This window comes from Neolamprologus brichardi, chromosome 10, assembly GCF_056152115.1.
Source record: "Neolamprologus brichardi isolate AB-2024 chromosome 10, ASM5615211v1, whole genome shotgun sequence".
In the NCBI taxonomy this organism is placed as follows: domain Eukaryota; kingdom Metazoa; phylum Chordata; class Actinopteri; order Cichliformes; family Cichlidae; genus Neolamprologus; species Neolamprologus brichardi.
This window is the reverse complement of record NC_142113.1, coordinates 8333041-8348572: the sequence shown is the minus strand read 5'-3', so window position 1 is coordinate 8348572 and position 15532 is coordinate 8333041. Positions and strand designations below refer to the sequence as shown.

Here is a 15532-nt window from a genome sequence, read left to right as displayed (position 1 = left end):
ATAGGAGTATAACAATATATAATGAAGAAATATTGCACTGTGTCACACTCTACATTCTTATTTGACTGCAGGTTAGGTAGAAGGAGAACCCTGGCGCCCTTTTAACCCGTTTTTGTGTACCATGTTCTTATCAAAGAGTCTTCAATCAGTCTTTTTAGATAATGAAACAAAGCATCTCTATTAGATAGGGAAATTAGATCAATTAGGCCCTTGTTATAGCTGCTTTTGTGTTCTACTGGTAGTTTGCACTTTCTCCTACCTGACAATCAAGCTATACTTTTGGGATGAAAGCTCCATAACAACGATGCACTCTGCGTAATAAGAGATCACCTTCTTTTCACATTTGCAGTCTGACTAGCCCAAGTGTAGGGCAACGGGCTGCACTGTCAGTTTCTCCAGGCTGCCAGGGTCGTTACATCACTCTGCGAGGACACGCCTTTTTGGGTGGTGACACAATCGAGGAAAAGCGCTCGGAGGGGGAGGGGTGTCCCGTCGGCAGGCACACAGACAGCAGGCAGCAGCTGCAGCGACAGGACCCGGCGCTGTTACTCTGCACTGAAAACTTTCACATTACGATTTTAGCTCCGAAAAACACACACACGCACACGCAGGTTTAGAAACACTCCACACACTCACACGCACGACCTCTTTCTAAAATGGTAGACCGCGAGCAACTGGTGCAGAAAGCCAGGCTGGCCGAGCAGGCAGAGAGGTATGATGATATGGCAGCTTGCATGAAATCGGTAAGTAGGCTTCCTCTGTAATGACCTTTCTTTTCTCTTTGTCATAAGTAACCTCAACAAGCTCTCTCTGTGTGTGCGTGTGTGTGTGTGTGTGTGTGTGTGAGAGAGAGAGAGAGAGAGAGAGATAAATGTTTCAAGGCTGTACAAACCTAACGGTGGGGCAGGGGACTGTGCCTGTGTGTCACAGCACATTTGGGCTTAAGTGGACAAGCCAAGGACAATTGGTGTATGAAACTTATGATAAAAGATCGCATTTGTGAGGAATGCACGTCCGTGTGTATGATAGGGACAGGCTGTAAAAAGATTTGGGCTACATCATTTTGAAGAGCACCGTAAGGCCCTGTGTTCACCGTTCACACAGCAAATATATCAGTGAAATTGATCACATACATCGAAGCTCAGTGAAAATCGGTGATTTACAGTAAATCGGGGGGAGGGGGGTATCGGATGGGTGCTGTAGTGGATTGTGGTCGTTTGAAATGCGGACTGTCTGATCTTGGGGCGGTGCCTTTTGCCAGGCTCCTTCATAACCGGCCGGGCTGCCCGGTTGTAACAAGAACCGAGAGAGAAATGAGTCGCAGAATGGCGATAAGAAGCCACTGAGTCATCATCTGTCTGAATCAATCATGGGTTCACAGTCAAAGGGATCCCGATCGACAGATGCGCATATCGTCTGGGAGCAGAGGACGAGCTGGGTTGGTACCAATGATGATGAGAGTGACATCGCAGGCTGCTCGTGTTCCGGTTTAAACCAAATAAAGAGCCCTCGACTTAATGTGAAAGAGCCCTCGACTTAATGTGAAATACCCTACCCCCTCCTTCTCGGGCACCGTCTCTTCTGCACATTTGGCGCAGTGAGAAAGGGGCAATGTTGGCTGAAGGTTGCTCGCAAATCGATTTGCGCAGAAGGGGCGCACAGAAGTGTATCCACCTTTCAGACGTGGGTGTCGGTGGACGGACGGCTTTCCAGAATCATCCATTCGGTAGATGCCATATTGCAGCAAATGCACACTCGCGTGAGCATGATGGAAGCGCCAGTGTTCAGTCGATGCTTCTGTAGCAACCGCATCCCTGCGTCCTCGACCTCTTACAGCAGGTTCCCCACACAGAGGCGTGCTGCAGCATCTGCCAGGATGCAGCACAGGTCCAACCGTAGTGCACCATTTCACTGGCAGTGCATCTCACAGCATCAGGGCAGTCTGAGCCATCTCACAGAGAAATAGAAGTTAGTGAATGCTGGGTTGACCTGAGCTGCTTTATTTAAAATAACGGCCATAATATCCTCATGGAGATTATGGCTAGTGTCTTTTTTTGCTCTTAAGATAAGAGAGTTTTCTCGTGTCATATTTCTACATGATCATTTCTACATGATCATCTGTTATCGCCGTTTTCAGTTAACAGAGCTGCTTTCTATTCATGGTCGTCATCTCCAAGACTCAACTAGTAAGCTGTCAGAGTGTTTTAAAGGCCGTGCTGCATGCTGCTCTCCAGGACCGGCTTGTAGTGGCAGTGCCAGAGAGGGGGGCTCCACCCCTTCCCATTTGTGCCGAGTCAGAGAGTGAGAGAACAAGCTGCCCCTCACCCAGCCTGTCTCTCTGCACCACTGGGCAGTGGGGTGTGTCTGCTGCCTCGCCCATCGTTTGAGGGGAATCCCTTGCCACTGCAGGCATGGCAACCGCCCCGATGGCAACGGAACCAAATAACCAGAAGGACGGAGCATGACGCGACGTGCGTCCCCGGGAGGATTTGTCAGGCTTTAAGCTAAGGAGCTGGGCCCTACCAGAATGAATGATATGGTTTATGGGCTGCTGTTGGGAGTTTCCACCACTGTCTTCAAATTGGATTACAGAACAGCATGTCCCAGCTTCAGTTCTACTTTCTACAACATGAATAAGTTATTACTTCAATAAATCTAGCTGTTGTTTTTTAAGAAATTAACCATATCCAGAGAAGCTTATTTCATTAATTAGTCCAACTAAAACATCTCCACAAAAAGTAACTATGAGGTCTCCCTAATTTGACAAAAATAGGATAATCACAGATAATACAATAAATCTGTGTTAGCAATTTGACATATTTTAGGATCTCAGAAATCCTACCAAAAATGATGGAGCTAGATGTTGTCTCTGAAACTATTTTCTTAAATTTTTTTAACCTAGGTGCTACCCTGATCCAGAACTACCACACCATTTGGAAGCAGCCCGTCAGATTCACATAGCCGAGACAAAAAAAATCTTTAAAACAAGACAAATTACAGTTCTTGAGTCATGTTGAAGTACTCATCGATAACCATATGCTACAAACACATGACACAGTACCCGGTGTTACTCTGCAATGGGCGCCTGTGTTTTGTAATAGTGACAAAACCCCTGTTCCACTGAAGTACAGAAGTTTGTCACTGTGCCACACAGTGACTCACACAAAGAACAATATGCAGAGCTGATAAAACTATTAAATCATAACACCGATAATATTGCACGATCTGATATCGTTGTGTTGGTGTTGTTCCCAGATCATCATCCTAAATGTTGCTCCAGGATCAACATTGCAAGTGACCAATCAGAATGTTGTGACGTCATACTTTTGTGACTTTGGGAAAAACCGGCGTAAAACAAAAAACTGTACTTAAGCTGCGAGAAACCGCCTTTGTCTGCCAATCAACGGACCCTAATCCTAACCCTTTAATAAACGGTGAGTAGAATTGATATTGTCCTTGCAACTTTGGAATTTCATAAATAAACGAATGGCTTGGCGTGCAAAAGAATAACGTCACAACAATGTGATTGGTCACTTGCAATGTTGAACCTGGAACAACATTTTCATGATGATCTGGGAACAACACCAACACGATTATATCAGATCATCCAATAACATTACTGACATTTAGCCAGTGGTGGCTAATCAGAAATATTAATTATTAATTATTAATTGATTAATAGATTACTTAATAGAGATTACACAACTAATGCTACATTTGAGATAATTTTCTTAACCTGTTTTCATACACGGGAAATATTCATCTCTTTGATCACTTAAGCTTAATTCACACGTCCACTCAAGTCTGTATGTTTTTGCAGAGCGCGAATTCTGTAATTTGTCAGTCCAATACAGCCTCAATCAACAGACATGGCAAAATTTCTAAGTTGACCACTGTCAGTCCGGAGCATACCACACCAGCATGATGGAGGTAATTTTATGGCATGGGCACAAAGGCAGTCGCTGGTGTTGATCAATGATGGTGATAGGGGCAGAGATTGTTTTTCAGTGGTAGAGCATCTCAGGGGAGGGAAATCTGTAGTTTCTGTCTTAAAGCATTCACTGACTACAAAAGATTATTAAAGTATTAAAAATGAACCATTTTAAGTAATCTGCACAATTAATTTGAAAACCTGCAAAAATGGAGGAACCGTGTATAATAATGGCTGTAGTTCATGTTAATGGAAGCAACTGTACTAATAAGACATGCACATCTATTAATGTGGCTGCACGAAGCCTGAGCCCTGTGTTGCTTTCTAAGTGATCAGTAAATGTTAATCAGTTTGATTGTCATCATAACTTTTAAATAGGGAAGCATCCACGGCGATCAGATGGACATGAAAGAGATTCAGACTCCTTGAGGTTAATGAAAACAGGGGCCATGTCTGAAAGGGGCGTCAACCGCTCTCTCTCTCTTGCTCTGTTTCTTCTGCTTTCTGCTGCGGTGACAATCCCGTTTGGCCCAAAAGTTTTGTAGCTTCAATCAGCTCAGGCGTCATGGTTGCTCAAGTTTATGGACGTATTTGGCTTTTTTTTTTTTTTTTTTTTTTCATTTTATTTGCAGATTTGCAATGTTGATCCGAAAGACCTTGCCATCTTTTGTTTGAGTTACATAGCAACAGTGGCTAAGAGCCCGGTTTACTGTGTATGAATATATATATGTTTATGCAGTATGTGTTTCATAATCCTGAGAAGGCAGGCAGCTAGAGCTGCTGCACTTTAACACACGCATCTAACCAAGTCACCATAGGTAGTTGTACATTGTGTTGACTTGACCCCATTACTTTGAATAAGCCTCCTCCCTCCACTCCCCCCCCCCCCAACATAACACACCCTGTTGGAGAGCTTATTTCTTTGTCTTAGGAAGTGCATGGCACAGAGAGCCAAGGCTTCCATCACACTTAATAAACTGAGCCCATTATTCCCCATTCAGTGCATTAGCAAAAGTATTGTGCTGCAGCTGCTCCATACACTGCGCCTCAGTTTAATATGTAATGGCTATAAAAGCTTTTGCTGTTCGATAAACAAATCATGCAAGACAGAGCTCTTCAAAGAGGTTAGACTGCAAAGCTGTCAAGACTTGTGGTTTATTATTTTTTTTCCCCCCAGAAACAATCGCTTGCTAAATTACAGATGTTTTCTGTTCAGCATTTTCTGTACCTGCAGCAGTTGTAAGTAATCCTGAAAAACCAAAGATCATGTGGGGGCAAAAATACATTCTGTTTTGCGGGTGGTGAGCACTTTCACTTTAGGATCCATCCATCCATCCATCTTCATCCGCTTTATCCGAGGCCGGGTCGCGGGGGCAGCAGCCTAAGCAAAGCATTCACTTTAGGATGAGTGCAGAAATACAGCGTGATACACAGTATGTAAAACTGACAGGCTGTTGTTACGGAACTACCAATATACTGTAAATGAAAGGAGCCTGGTCCATACAGGCAGTGACGGTTCCTCCTCCTGTATTTCTTCAGAGATAATAGAGAGAACAAAATATATGAAAAAGACTAATTGGTTAACGTGACTATTACCGCATTTCAGTATCATTTATAACTTTACAATAACAATAGCAATGACTTTCAATTTAATTTCAATTATATACCACCAAATCGCAACAACATTCACCTCAAGGCACTTAAAATTCTAAGGTAAAGACTATACAACATAGAGAGAAAATCCTAACAATTAGGCAACCCCCTATGATCAAGCACTTGGCAATTGTGGGAAGGAAAAACTCCCTTTTAACAGGAAGAAACTTCCAGCCGAGAGGGACAGACATCTGCCATGACAGGTTGGGGTGAGGTGAGGCAGAGACCAGAGTCATGTATAATAGAGTAGCTATTTAATTCTAAAATTATGTAGCTTTTTTTAAATTATTTAACTGCTTTTTCTGACTGCGTTTCCTTTTCCCCCATTTTCTGTTAAATGACCAGCAGTAAGTTACTAATGGTAGCAACAGTTATGTTGTTGAAGCAGCCCTGAAACTGATGGAGAGCGCTGCTTTTCTGGTGTACCTTCAGGCTTCGATCTGTGGCTCCATCACAGCTGTCAAAAATTATATTCCAAAAGTCTGATCTACTTACAGAGGTCAAAAGTATATATTTTTTTAAAAGTTTTTTCTCCCTAGTTTTGCCTCTTAATTACAGTCGGTATTTGCAGTAACATTATTATCATTATTATGTACTTTGGTACTTATTACAAAGAGTCTGACTTGTCAAAACAGTGGTAACAAACCATGATATTACAACTTCCATCTTCACAGAAGGTGTTTTCCCTTAAATACACAGAGGTATCTGTCCTCCTGGGCGTTTTAAAAGGCCAGTCCCTTCGAGACAAAACGTGAATTATGTTCTGGATGCTGCCTTCTAGTTAGGGCTGCCACGATTAGTCGACTAGTCACGAAAATCGTCGACGACTGATTTAATAGTTGACGCGTCATTTGAAGCTTTGTAAGATCACAAAAGATGCAGGAATAAGTAGTAGGATTTAAGAGTATAATAACGGACTGAAACAGAAGATGTCAGCACTGCATGTACAAGGATGCCAGCTGCCGTTAAACCCCGAAGAAGAAGAAGTAGCTTTGTCCCAGAATTCATAGCGCAGCCCAGCTCAGTTTCCAACAATGGCGGCAGCTAGTTAATTTTAATATTACTCTTATTATTCTTTCTGGGTCAGAAAATAAATGTTTAACATATTTTCAGGCGAGACTGTAACTGTGTAAACCTCAGTTTATCAAGACACCACATATTTTCAAAAGTGCGCCGACGTTTTCGGAGATGTCTGTTACCCACCAGCTCGATAGCTAGCCGGGGGCAAGGCTCTCTAGAGGCCGTGAGAACACCGGACTCCCGGCAAATCGTTTTCAAACCCACCGCCGTCTTTTGCTACTCAGGTTAAACATATATAAGTCACTTAGATAACTTAAAAATGTTATCGTTTGGCTTTTTTAGTATTTTATTTGTTCCTGAGTAAATCGGTTTGGCTGAGATTAAAGTTATAGTTTTTACACAGCTGAATAAACGTCAAGCAGACAACTGATTATCAGAAGTGTGAGATGCTCGAGAATATACTCCGGTGTCCCGTTATATTTTAATAGCTAGGAGTTTATTAAACTTCAATTCAATTCAATTCAATTTTATTTATATAGCGCCAAATCACAACAAATGTCACCTCAAGGCGCTTCATAGATACAGAGAAAAGCCCAACAATCATATGACCCCCTATGAGCAAGCACTTTGGCGACAGTGGGAAGGAAAAACTCCCTTTTAACAGGAAGAAACCTCCGGCAGAACCAGGCTCAGGGAGGGGCGGCCATCTGCTGCGACCGGTTGGGGTGAGAGAAGGAAGACAGGATAAAAGACATGCTGTGGAAGAGAGACAGAGATTAATAACAGATATGATTCAATACAGAGAGGTCTGTTAATACATAGTGAGTGAGAAAGGTGACTGGAAAGGAAAAACTCAATGCATCATGGGAATCCCCCGGCAGCCTACATCTATTGCAGCATAACTAAGGGAGGATTCAGGGTCACCTGGTCCAGCCCTAACTATATGCTTTAGCAAAAAGGAAAGTTTTAAGCCTAATCTTAAAAGTAGAGATAGTGAAACTTCACCAAAACAATCTGCAAATTTCATTAAAATTTAATAAACCATCAACTTGTCTTTATTTTTAGTTAGCACATACCTTAAACACTTAAAGCTGTAAGTTAATGATAGTTATATAAGAGCAGACGCATGCTGGTGCAATAAGCCGTACGTTTTATGTCCAATGGATGCATGATCTGACTAGTCGACTATCAAAATAATCATTTGTGGCAGCGCTACTTCTAGTGACACTTTAAATTCTTCTCCAAAACCCTTAGTGGTTGCTTTTAATCACTGCTTAATTTTTACATTGAATCTAAGTAGAGAGAGGTAACATGGCACCACTGGTGTATGGTGTATGCCACTACATCCATCCATCCTGGCTTTATAAGCCCACAAAATGTTTGTAACTCACCATTTCCTGTTTATCATCATTTTGTAGTTTTTGCTTCAGGTCTTTGGCATAGAAAGTGTCATGTTCTTATTCTTTTTCTTTCGAGGGTAAGAACGTACTCCAAAACCTCAGTCCAATCATGAACGTACCCACAGTCATCTTGGGACACTCACGGATGGCCTGAAATGAGTTTTGACTCACTGTTGAGTCACAAAGGCACTATGAAAAACGCCCACTGGACCCACCTACATACACTATAATCAGGCTTATTTTACAGCATCTCAGAGCTGTTCTCACATCAGCACCAGTGTGTGCAGTTCAACAGCTTCTTATTGTCTTGATGTCGACTTTTCCCCACAGACGTGTGACAAATGGAGAGCAGGGACATAAAATGCTAGAGCATCGTAAGGCCTCTCGTTGACACGCCTACCCCAGACCTGTAGTATAATTTTTTTTTTTTTTCTTCTAAGACCCATTATTGCTCCAAGAGCTTTCCAGAGTTGTAAAATTGCCTCCTTTTGGTCCGATAAGCCTCCATACACATTAACCAGTTACACAAACCAGACTTCTAGGATCACATTTCATCACCCGGTGCTTAAAGAGACATGCCAAAACCAGGGCAGCACTGTGTAGTTTTCCTTCAAAGTTCCTGTTCACCTGAAGGTGTTTATAGTCATCATGTCGGCGTGTTTTTGCTGTTATACTGTAGAATGAATCTTGTATGGTGATAGAGTCAGTGTCAGTCAGCAACACAGTTACCAGGCCTATATTTATAAAACTGACCAGGAAAGAGTTCTGCCTGTGTGTGTTTGTGTGTTCTGAATTTATGGAATCTAGATGTGTAACCTGTCAAGGTTACAAATGATGATGATCGTCATAGTGATGGCAAATGTCATATTTTTAAAAGAATTACTGAAGTTGTGTCTTTACTGCTTCAACAACCTGATGCGGGTTATTTGTTGGAGGCCTGAATGGCCCTGAAAGGGATGAAGACTTTAGAAAGGCCAGCCCTATTAGCACCAATAATGCTGTCAAAGAGGAATATTATTCTCTAGTAATTCCACACCACGATCATGCGTCTTTTGTAGCTTGAACTTCACCTTTGAACACCTGAGACAACTGGCAGTTTCATTACGTAGATACATTTTATTATTATATTTATTTTATAAGCAATTACTCTGTAATAATGGGCACGTGTATGTGTGTTAGTACCCAATTAAGCCAATGTTTTCCTTCACTTTTGGTTATGCTGTGTGTTGCCCGTTCTGTGACTATAACAAAGAAGCCCCAAATTACGTTAGTTAGTGTTTGGCATCCCTCCATCCTAGTTCATAGCCTACATATTTCTTATTCCCATCTTTCTTATTCCTTTTGCATGATCGATTCTTTTTCTGTGATATAGCTGGATACAAACATTAGCCATACTTATGGAAAAAAAATATCATATGCAAGTAACATAGTAACAAAGAGCTACTTAACATGCCCTTGTCACTATTACTACTGAGACACCCCCCCCACCCCCACCCCCACCACAACTTCTTAGCACCAGGCTCTTTGTGGCTAAATTGGCTAACCCTATTCACTCTGCCAATGACGTCAGGTGGTCCATGGTGCCTTTGTGTTTGCCTGCTTGAAAGAGGGTCAGAAGGGGGGGTTGTCACATCAGGTTAGGGGAGTTATGAGGGGGAGCAAATGAGCAAAGGAAAACACAGAAGTAAGGCATGGGGTAACAGGGAAAATGGGAGTCTGTGGGACTGCAAGCTATTAAAATGGAAATGGAAGGTTCGAGCTTCAAGTTCGAACCCAGATTCTACTTGGGCCCAACACCCTCACGGCCCCACAGCTCTCTCTGTGATATTAACAGCCACACGGAGAGCTGTCAAAGAGGAAGTTATTGATTGTTCTGCCTGGCCTTTGTTTGCATTAACACGCAGTTGTTTGGGACTTTTACTGCCTTGTGTAAGGACGAGTCACGAGAGAGCAGGCGCGATTGATGAGCTTTATGGGTAGACAGAGCTCCATTGTCATCCCCACACCCCAGCTTCCGTCAGGGCTTTCTGATCACTGTGCAGCCTCCTGAAACAAAGGCAGCCATGTTTGTACAGATGGATTGGGTAGGCCTTATTTTTCTGACTTCTCTGCTGCTCCAGCAGTGACCCACTCTTGCTGGTTGCATTCACTGTTGGTCAGATACTTGTATACGCTAATTGTAAATTAATGGGATGAGGAAGAGTGTTGAGGGTGTGTTAAGGAAGGACTGATGGGCAGAAGGCTGGGAAAGCTTTCTCCTGTTCTTATAAGTGGGATCATTATGTACTCTCTGTCCTTTTATTGTTTCCCTGTCTTCATTCTTTCACAGTACAGAGGTCTCATTTATGACACTTGTAATGTTTGTCCTGTGTAGAAACACTCCTTAGTGAACAAGATTACACCTGTAAAGCTCTGCTAGTGGAACGATTGCATACTGATGTTTAGCTTTGCCATAAAAACGTAAAGCTTGATGTTATGGTGGCACAATAAAACAGGATGAGAGATTATTAAAATAGCATGAAATGCCAATGGAACGCAAAGTTATTGTTATTCCGAGCAAGGCTGAGTTACATCACTTCAATTCAGACTTTTTTATAGATTTATCTGCCCTGCTGACTGAAATTGATATTTAAAGTGCTCTGCACATTGTTTTGTTTGTTTGTAACTGTTTCATCTGATCTAATGGGAGAAAGGAAGGTTTATGGGGCTGTCCAGAATCCTTTGGTCAGCATTAATGTGTTCAGTAAACCAGTCGCCGTCCTCTGACCCTTCATGAAACAATTATTTAATGTTTTGTTTTAACCGTTTTTACTCATCCCTAACATGCTGTAGCTTTCACTACATCATCAACCATGGCAGCATCCTCACCATGAGCAGCTCATGGCCAGTTTCTCTAACAGAGATATAATTTATAAACAAAAAACAAAGGCGCTCATAAATGAAGCAGATTTTGTGGTCACCATGGAAACTGGAGATTGGATCACAGATTGCTCCTTCACCCTCCCTTCCCTCCCTTTTAAAATTCAACCCAGAGTTATGGCTACTTCATGGATTAACAAGGTAGAGAATTTACAGTGAAATTGGGAGTAAACGTAAAGGTGGAAACAGTTCACCGAGGCTTGGAGGTTCTGTTGTGCATATGACAGAGGTGTTAGCTCATAGTGACTGTGATGAACCACAAAGGTCAAAGGGTTAAGCTTTCCACTCTTTCAGTGCTGCTGAGCAAGACCCCATTGTGTGTACTCTGACAAACACACTTACGCAATCTCTGAAGAACACATTTTACTATGCAGTTGACACATGCTAATTTCTTAACACTGTGGCAACAGTGTGTCACCTTACATTCACACACCAACCAAGTCAGGGTGTAGACAAGATATTTTCTGTTCTTGTGTGCCTTCTACAGACAATCCTAATCCCCAGAGGATGAATCCCATAAAATTACTTTGACAGCTAGGAAGTTTGTCTTTTATTATGAGGCTGACCACTTGTATTTTTAATAAAATATTGGAAATTATTCACAACAAATGAAGATAATGCCTGTGTTTGCATGGATTGCCTTAAAAGTTGGTACAGAAAAGACACTAGTAGTCCAAAGAAATTTCTCTACAACTATGAGTGTTAAAATGCACAAAATCTGTCTGAGGTTTCACTATTTGTATGCATGTAAGTCCCATCAGTTGTATGGTAACCGGTGTGGTGTTCAGTAAAGGCATTGTGAAGGCCTGCTCACTGTGATTGGTCACTGCCCTGCTGCTTTGTTACGCTCACGAAACTGTTCTGTGCTGAAAAAGAAAGTAACAACAGGCTTTATATTTAGGAAAGGTCTGTAAAGATGCCTCAGCTGCACAGTCTCTGTGGGATATAAAGGATTAAATCCTCCAGCCAGACACAGGCCTGTCAAAACCAAACAAAACCAGCTTTCAGAGCTGCTGATAGCCAATGAGCAGTTACCTCACAGGGTGATGTCACATGCTGGAGGCGTGGTTTCATTTGCTAATGCAGCGGCTGTAGTATTGGGATGTAGTTGGTGGGCATCTTGTGACTGTTTTAGTTTGACAAGTGAACAAATAATCAAGTTTTTACTGTTAAAATTATATCAGCTGTTGAGTCATCTTCATATACTTGAAAAAAATCTATCAACTCATTTTCCTTCTTGCTTTTCCAGGTCACAGAGCTGAATGAAGCACTATCCAACGAGGAGCGGAACCTCCTCTCTGTGGCCTATAAGAATGTGGTTGGGGCAAGGCGTTCATCCTGGCGCGTCATCTCCAGCATTGAGCAGAAGACATCAGCTGACGGCAATGAGAAGAAGATTGAGATGGTGCGGGCCTACCGGGAAAAGATAGAGAAGGAGCTGGAGTCCGTCTGCCAGGATGTGCTCAACCTTCTCGACAACTACCTGATCAAGAATTGCAACGAGACGCAGCACGAGAGCAAAGTGTTCTACCTGAAGATGAAGGGCGACTACTACCGCTACTTGGCCGAGGTTGCAACGGGGGAGAAGAGAGCCTCGGTGGTGGAGTCCTCTGAGAAGTCCTACAGCGAGGCCCACGAGATCAGCAAGGAGCACATGCAGCCAACCCACCCCATCCGCCTGGGCCTGGCTCTTAACTACTCTGTCTTCTACTACGAGATCCAGAACGCGCCAGAGCAGGCGTGCCACCTGGCCAAGACCGCTTTTGATGACGCCATTGCCGAGCTGGATACCCTCAACGAGGACTCCTACAAAGACTCCACTCTCATCATGCAGCTGCTACGAGACAACTTGACGCTCTGGACGAGTGACCAGCAGGACGACGAGGGAGGAGAGGGCAACAACTAAGGAGTCTAGAACCCCATTCTGCCAAAACAACACAAACACACGCGCTCACAAATGATGACAAAAATAATAATAATAATAGTTAAAATGTTCTTAGAAATGTAAAACAAAAAAAAGAGGGAGGGTGGGTTGGGGGGGGCGGTGAAACCTCGGCGGCCTATTGAAGCCGATGGTTGCTGACGCGGCTGCAGTTCTTTATTTTTCCACAGATTTAAAGTGAAAAAAAAGTAGGCAGATGAAGGAATTTTAGTTTCAGAAATAACCTACAGTTAAAGAAAAAAACAATAAAAGAAAGAACCCCCCTCCTTGATAGCCTCTGCAGCATTTGCCAAAATAACACTTGTAGATGCAAGAGGTATGCCATTGATCACAGTGTGACCATTGGGTATTGATACCTTCACACTGGCAGAGACTGGTCTCATTGTGCAAATGAAGCTGAGCTGTCTTGCTATATTCGACGAGGGAGGAGCATACAGAAAATTCAGTTTCGATGCTTGAGCAGCGGGAAAAATGAAGTAACCTTGAATGTCACAAACTTTCTTGGTGAAAGAAGGGGAGGGAGAGAAAGAGAGAGAGCAAGCAGGTGGGTTGGGAGATGAAGACGAGCTTTTTTGGGGGTGTCGAACTTCATCGCGTAAAAACGTACTGACATCTTTAGTTGCACTGCGTGGGCCCATGGTCGTTGAGTGAAAAGCAGGTTGTCTCTGTTATTGATAACAAACAACAACAACAAAAAAAATTCTGTTTGCTTGTGTCAGGTATGTGTCCTGCTCAGTCACACGGTCATACTGTAACTAAAACTACAGATTCATAAAGTAAACTTAGTGCAGCTTGTCCCTCTCATGTGCTGATGTGCTTTATTAAATAAATTAACTGTTTTTGGACACCCAATTCTTATTGTCAGTATTGTCGTTACTACTTCTATCGGCTCCTTTTGTTTGTCAGGAAACTATTTGATCGAGATAGTGAAAAATACCATCAATTTTCACCTTTAAGTAATGCTGTCTTCAAAACAATTGGCAGGGTCTGATCTGAAACGTCACCTGGAACCACAGACCCGATTAGTGAACCGAGCATGATCTGTGGACAGAGAGCACATGCACTGTTAAAGTGGAAGCTGTAAAAGCAGACATGAGGTTTGTGGATTTACTTTGTCTTCAGTTTCTTCTTGGTCGAGAAAATGCACTTGCCTATTATACTGTTTCTTCAGTGTAAGATGATAACTGCTCCAATAGTCTCCATAATACAATCTTGTGCATGCTAGTGATGTATTTATACAGTAGCTTCAATTTATTAACTTATACTGTAGATGTTATGCATTCATATGAACATGGAATTACTAGACCTTAATCGGATTATTTTCTATTTATTTCTTTTTATTGCGATTGTTAGTTAGACCTTATTTTAATCTGTGTTTTCTTTACTCCATTTGCTGAAGTACGCTATACCAAAACAGTGATTGTTAACAATAAATTGATCTGTTACGGACATCGCTATGGTTGATATGCAATTCTTGGCAAGGGGGACTAAAAGCAGAAGGCAAATTAGCTTATGTTGTGCCACTGACCAGCACAACACAGGCCGATGGATTCATGTTTCAGTGAGGAGACGCCACATATTTGGAAGCTTAACAAAATTAGTTCATAGAGAATGTTTTTTTGAGCCAAAATTTAATTAAGTTTCATTTAAATAGCGCCAAATCACAATAACGTTTGCTTCAAAACCCTACAAAAATACAGAGAAAACCCCAACAAGCGACAGTGGGGAGGAAAAACTCCCTTTTAACAGGAAGAAACCTCCATCAGAACCAGGCTCAGAGACAGGCAGCCATCTGCCGCGACTGGTTGGGATCTTAAGGGGAAGGAGACAGGATAAAAGACACACTGTGGAAGAGAGCCAGAAATTAATAATAACTAGCAGAGCGGACACCTAGCAAATGGCTACCAGCTCCAGCTGAATAACTGTTGTTAAATTGGCCATTTTAACTTGGGACTCTATGCTGATTGACTCTCTCCTAGAGCCAGCCTCAAGTGGCTGCAGTTTTGGCCACTCTAGCGTTACCTTCATTTTCCATTCAGCAACCCTGAATTACACAAGCAGAAGAAGAATGACAGATGAATTTACAGGGCCTGTCTCTAGAGGTGTCTTTTTTTCATTGGTTTTTTGGTTTTCTTCCTATACAGCCAAGTGTTGACAGCACCCATGGTCCTCAGTGCACAGCACTTTCCTGCTACATTATCATTGCTTTTAATTGAAAGCAGTTCAGCTTTTGGAGCACCACTTTCCTAGCCAATGTTGCTGTCGTTAGAATGTCAACACTTAAATACGGTGAAGTTGAAAACTTAGAACAAGATGCTGGTTGCATCTTATTCTAAACTAATTCTAATTCTACATTTCTGAGGATGCCTATAATATTAATGAATGTCTCTTCAAACTTCAGCATCTTTACAAAATTACATAATTCTTTAGCCCACACATATCTGAGAGTACAGCTCCAAGAATGTATTTGATGTACTGGTACTGATCCTGGTTTCCTGGTATGAAACACAACACAGCCTAGCAGAAGTCTTTTCCCCCCCGAGTTGATTTTATACAGACGTTGGTGTGTCTGCAATGAGATACCTCAGTTATAGGCTGGGTTCTCAAATTTACTTGTTTTGGATTTTAGGCTTTTTGTGATATAGTCCATGTTGCTCAGTGCTTGTC

The 15532-nt window shown here is 42.3% G+C and overlaps 1 protein-coding gene across 2 annotated transcripts; it reads left to right on the top strand.

The window, feature by feature from the left end:
* The first annotated feature begins 470 nt into the window (after positions 1-470).
* ywhag1 (3-monooxygenase/tryptophan 5-monooxygenase activation protein, gamma polypeptide 1) lies at positions 471-14316 on the top strand. 2 transcript variants are annotated; one of them, XM_006799580.3, is made up of 2 exons: positions 471-743; positions 12173-14316. In XM_006799580.3, exons 1-2 carry the CDS (start codon positions 657-659, stop codon positions 12827-12829), a joined length of 744 nt encoding a protein of 247 aa, XP_006799643.1. In that variant the 5' UTR covers positions 471-656; the 3' UTR covers positions 12830-14316. The 2 variants fall into 2 exon arrangements, with proteins under 2 accessions (XP_006799643.1, XP_006799644.2); XM_006799581.3 differs by lacking the exon at positions 471-743 and adding an exon at positions 9965-10088.
* The last annotated feature ends 1216 nt before the right edge of the window (positions 14317-15532 follow it).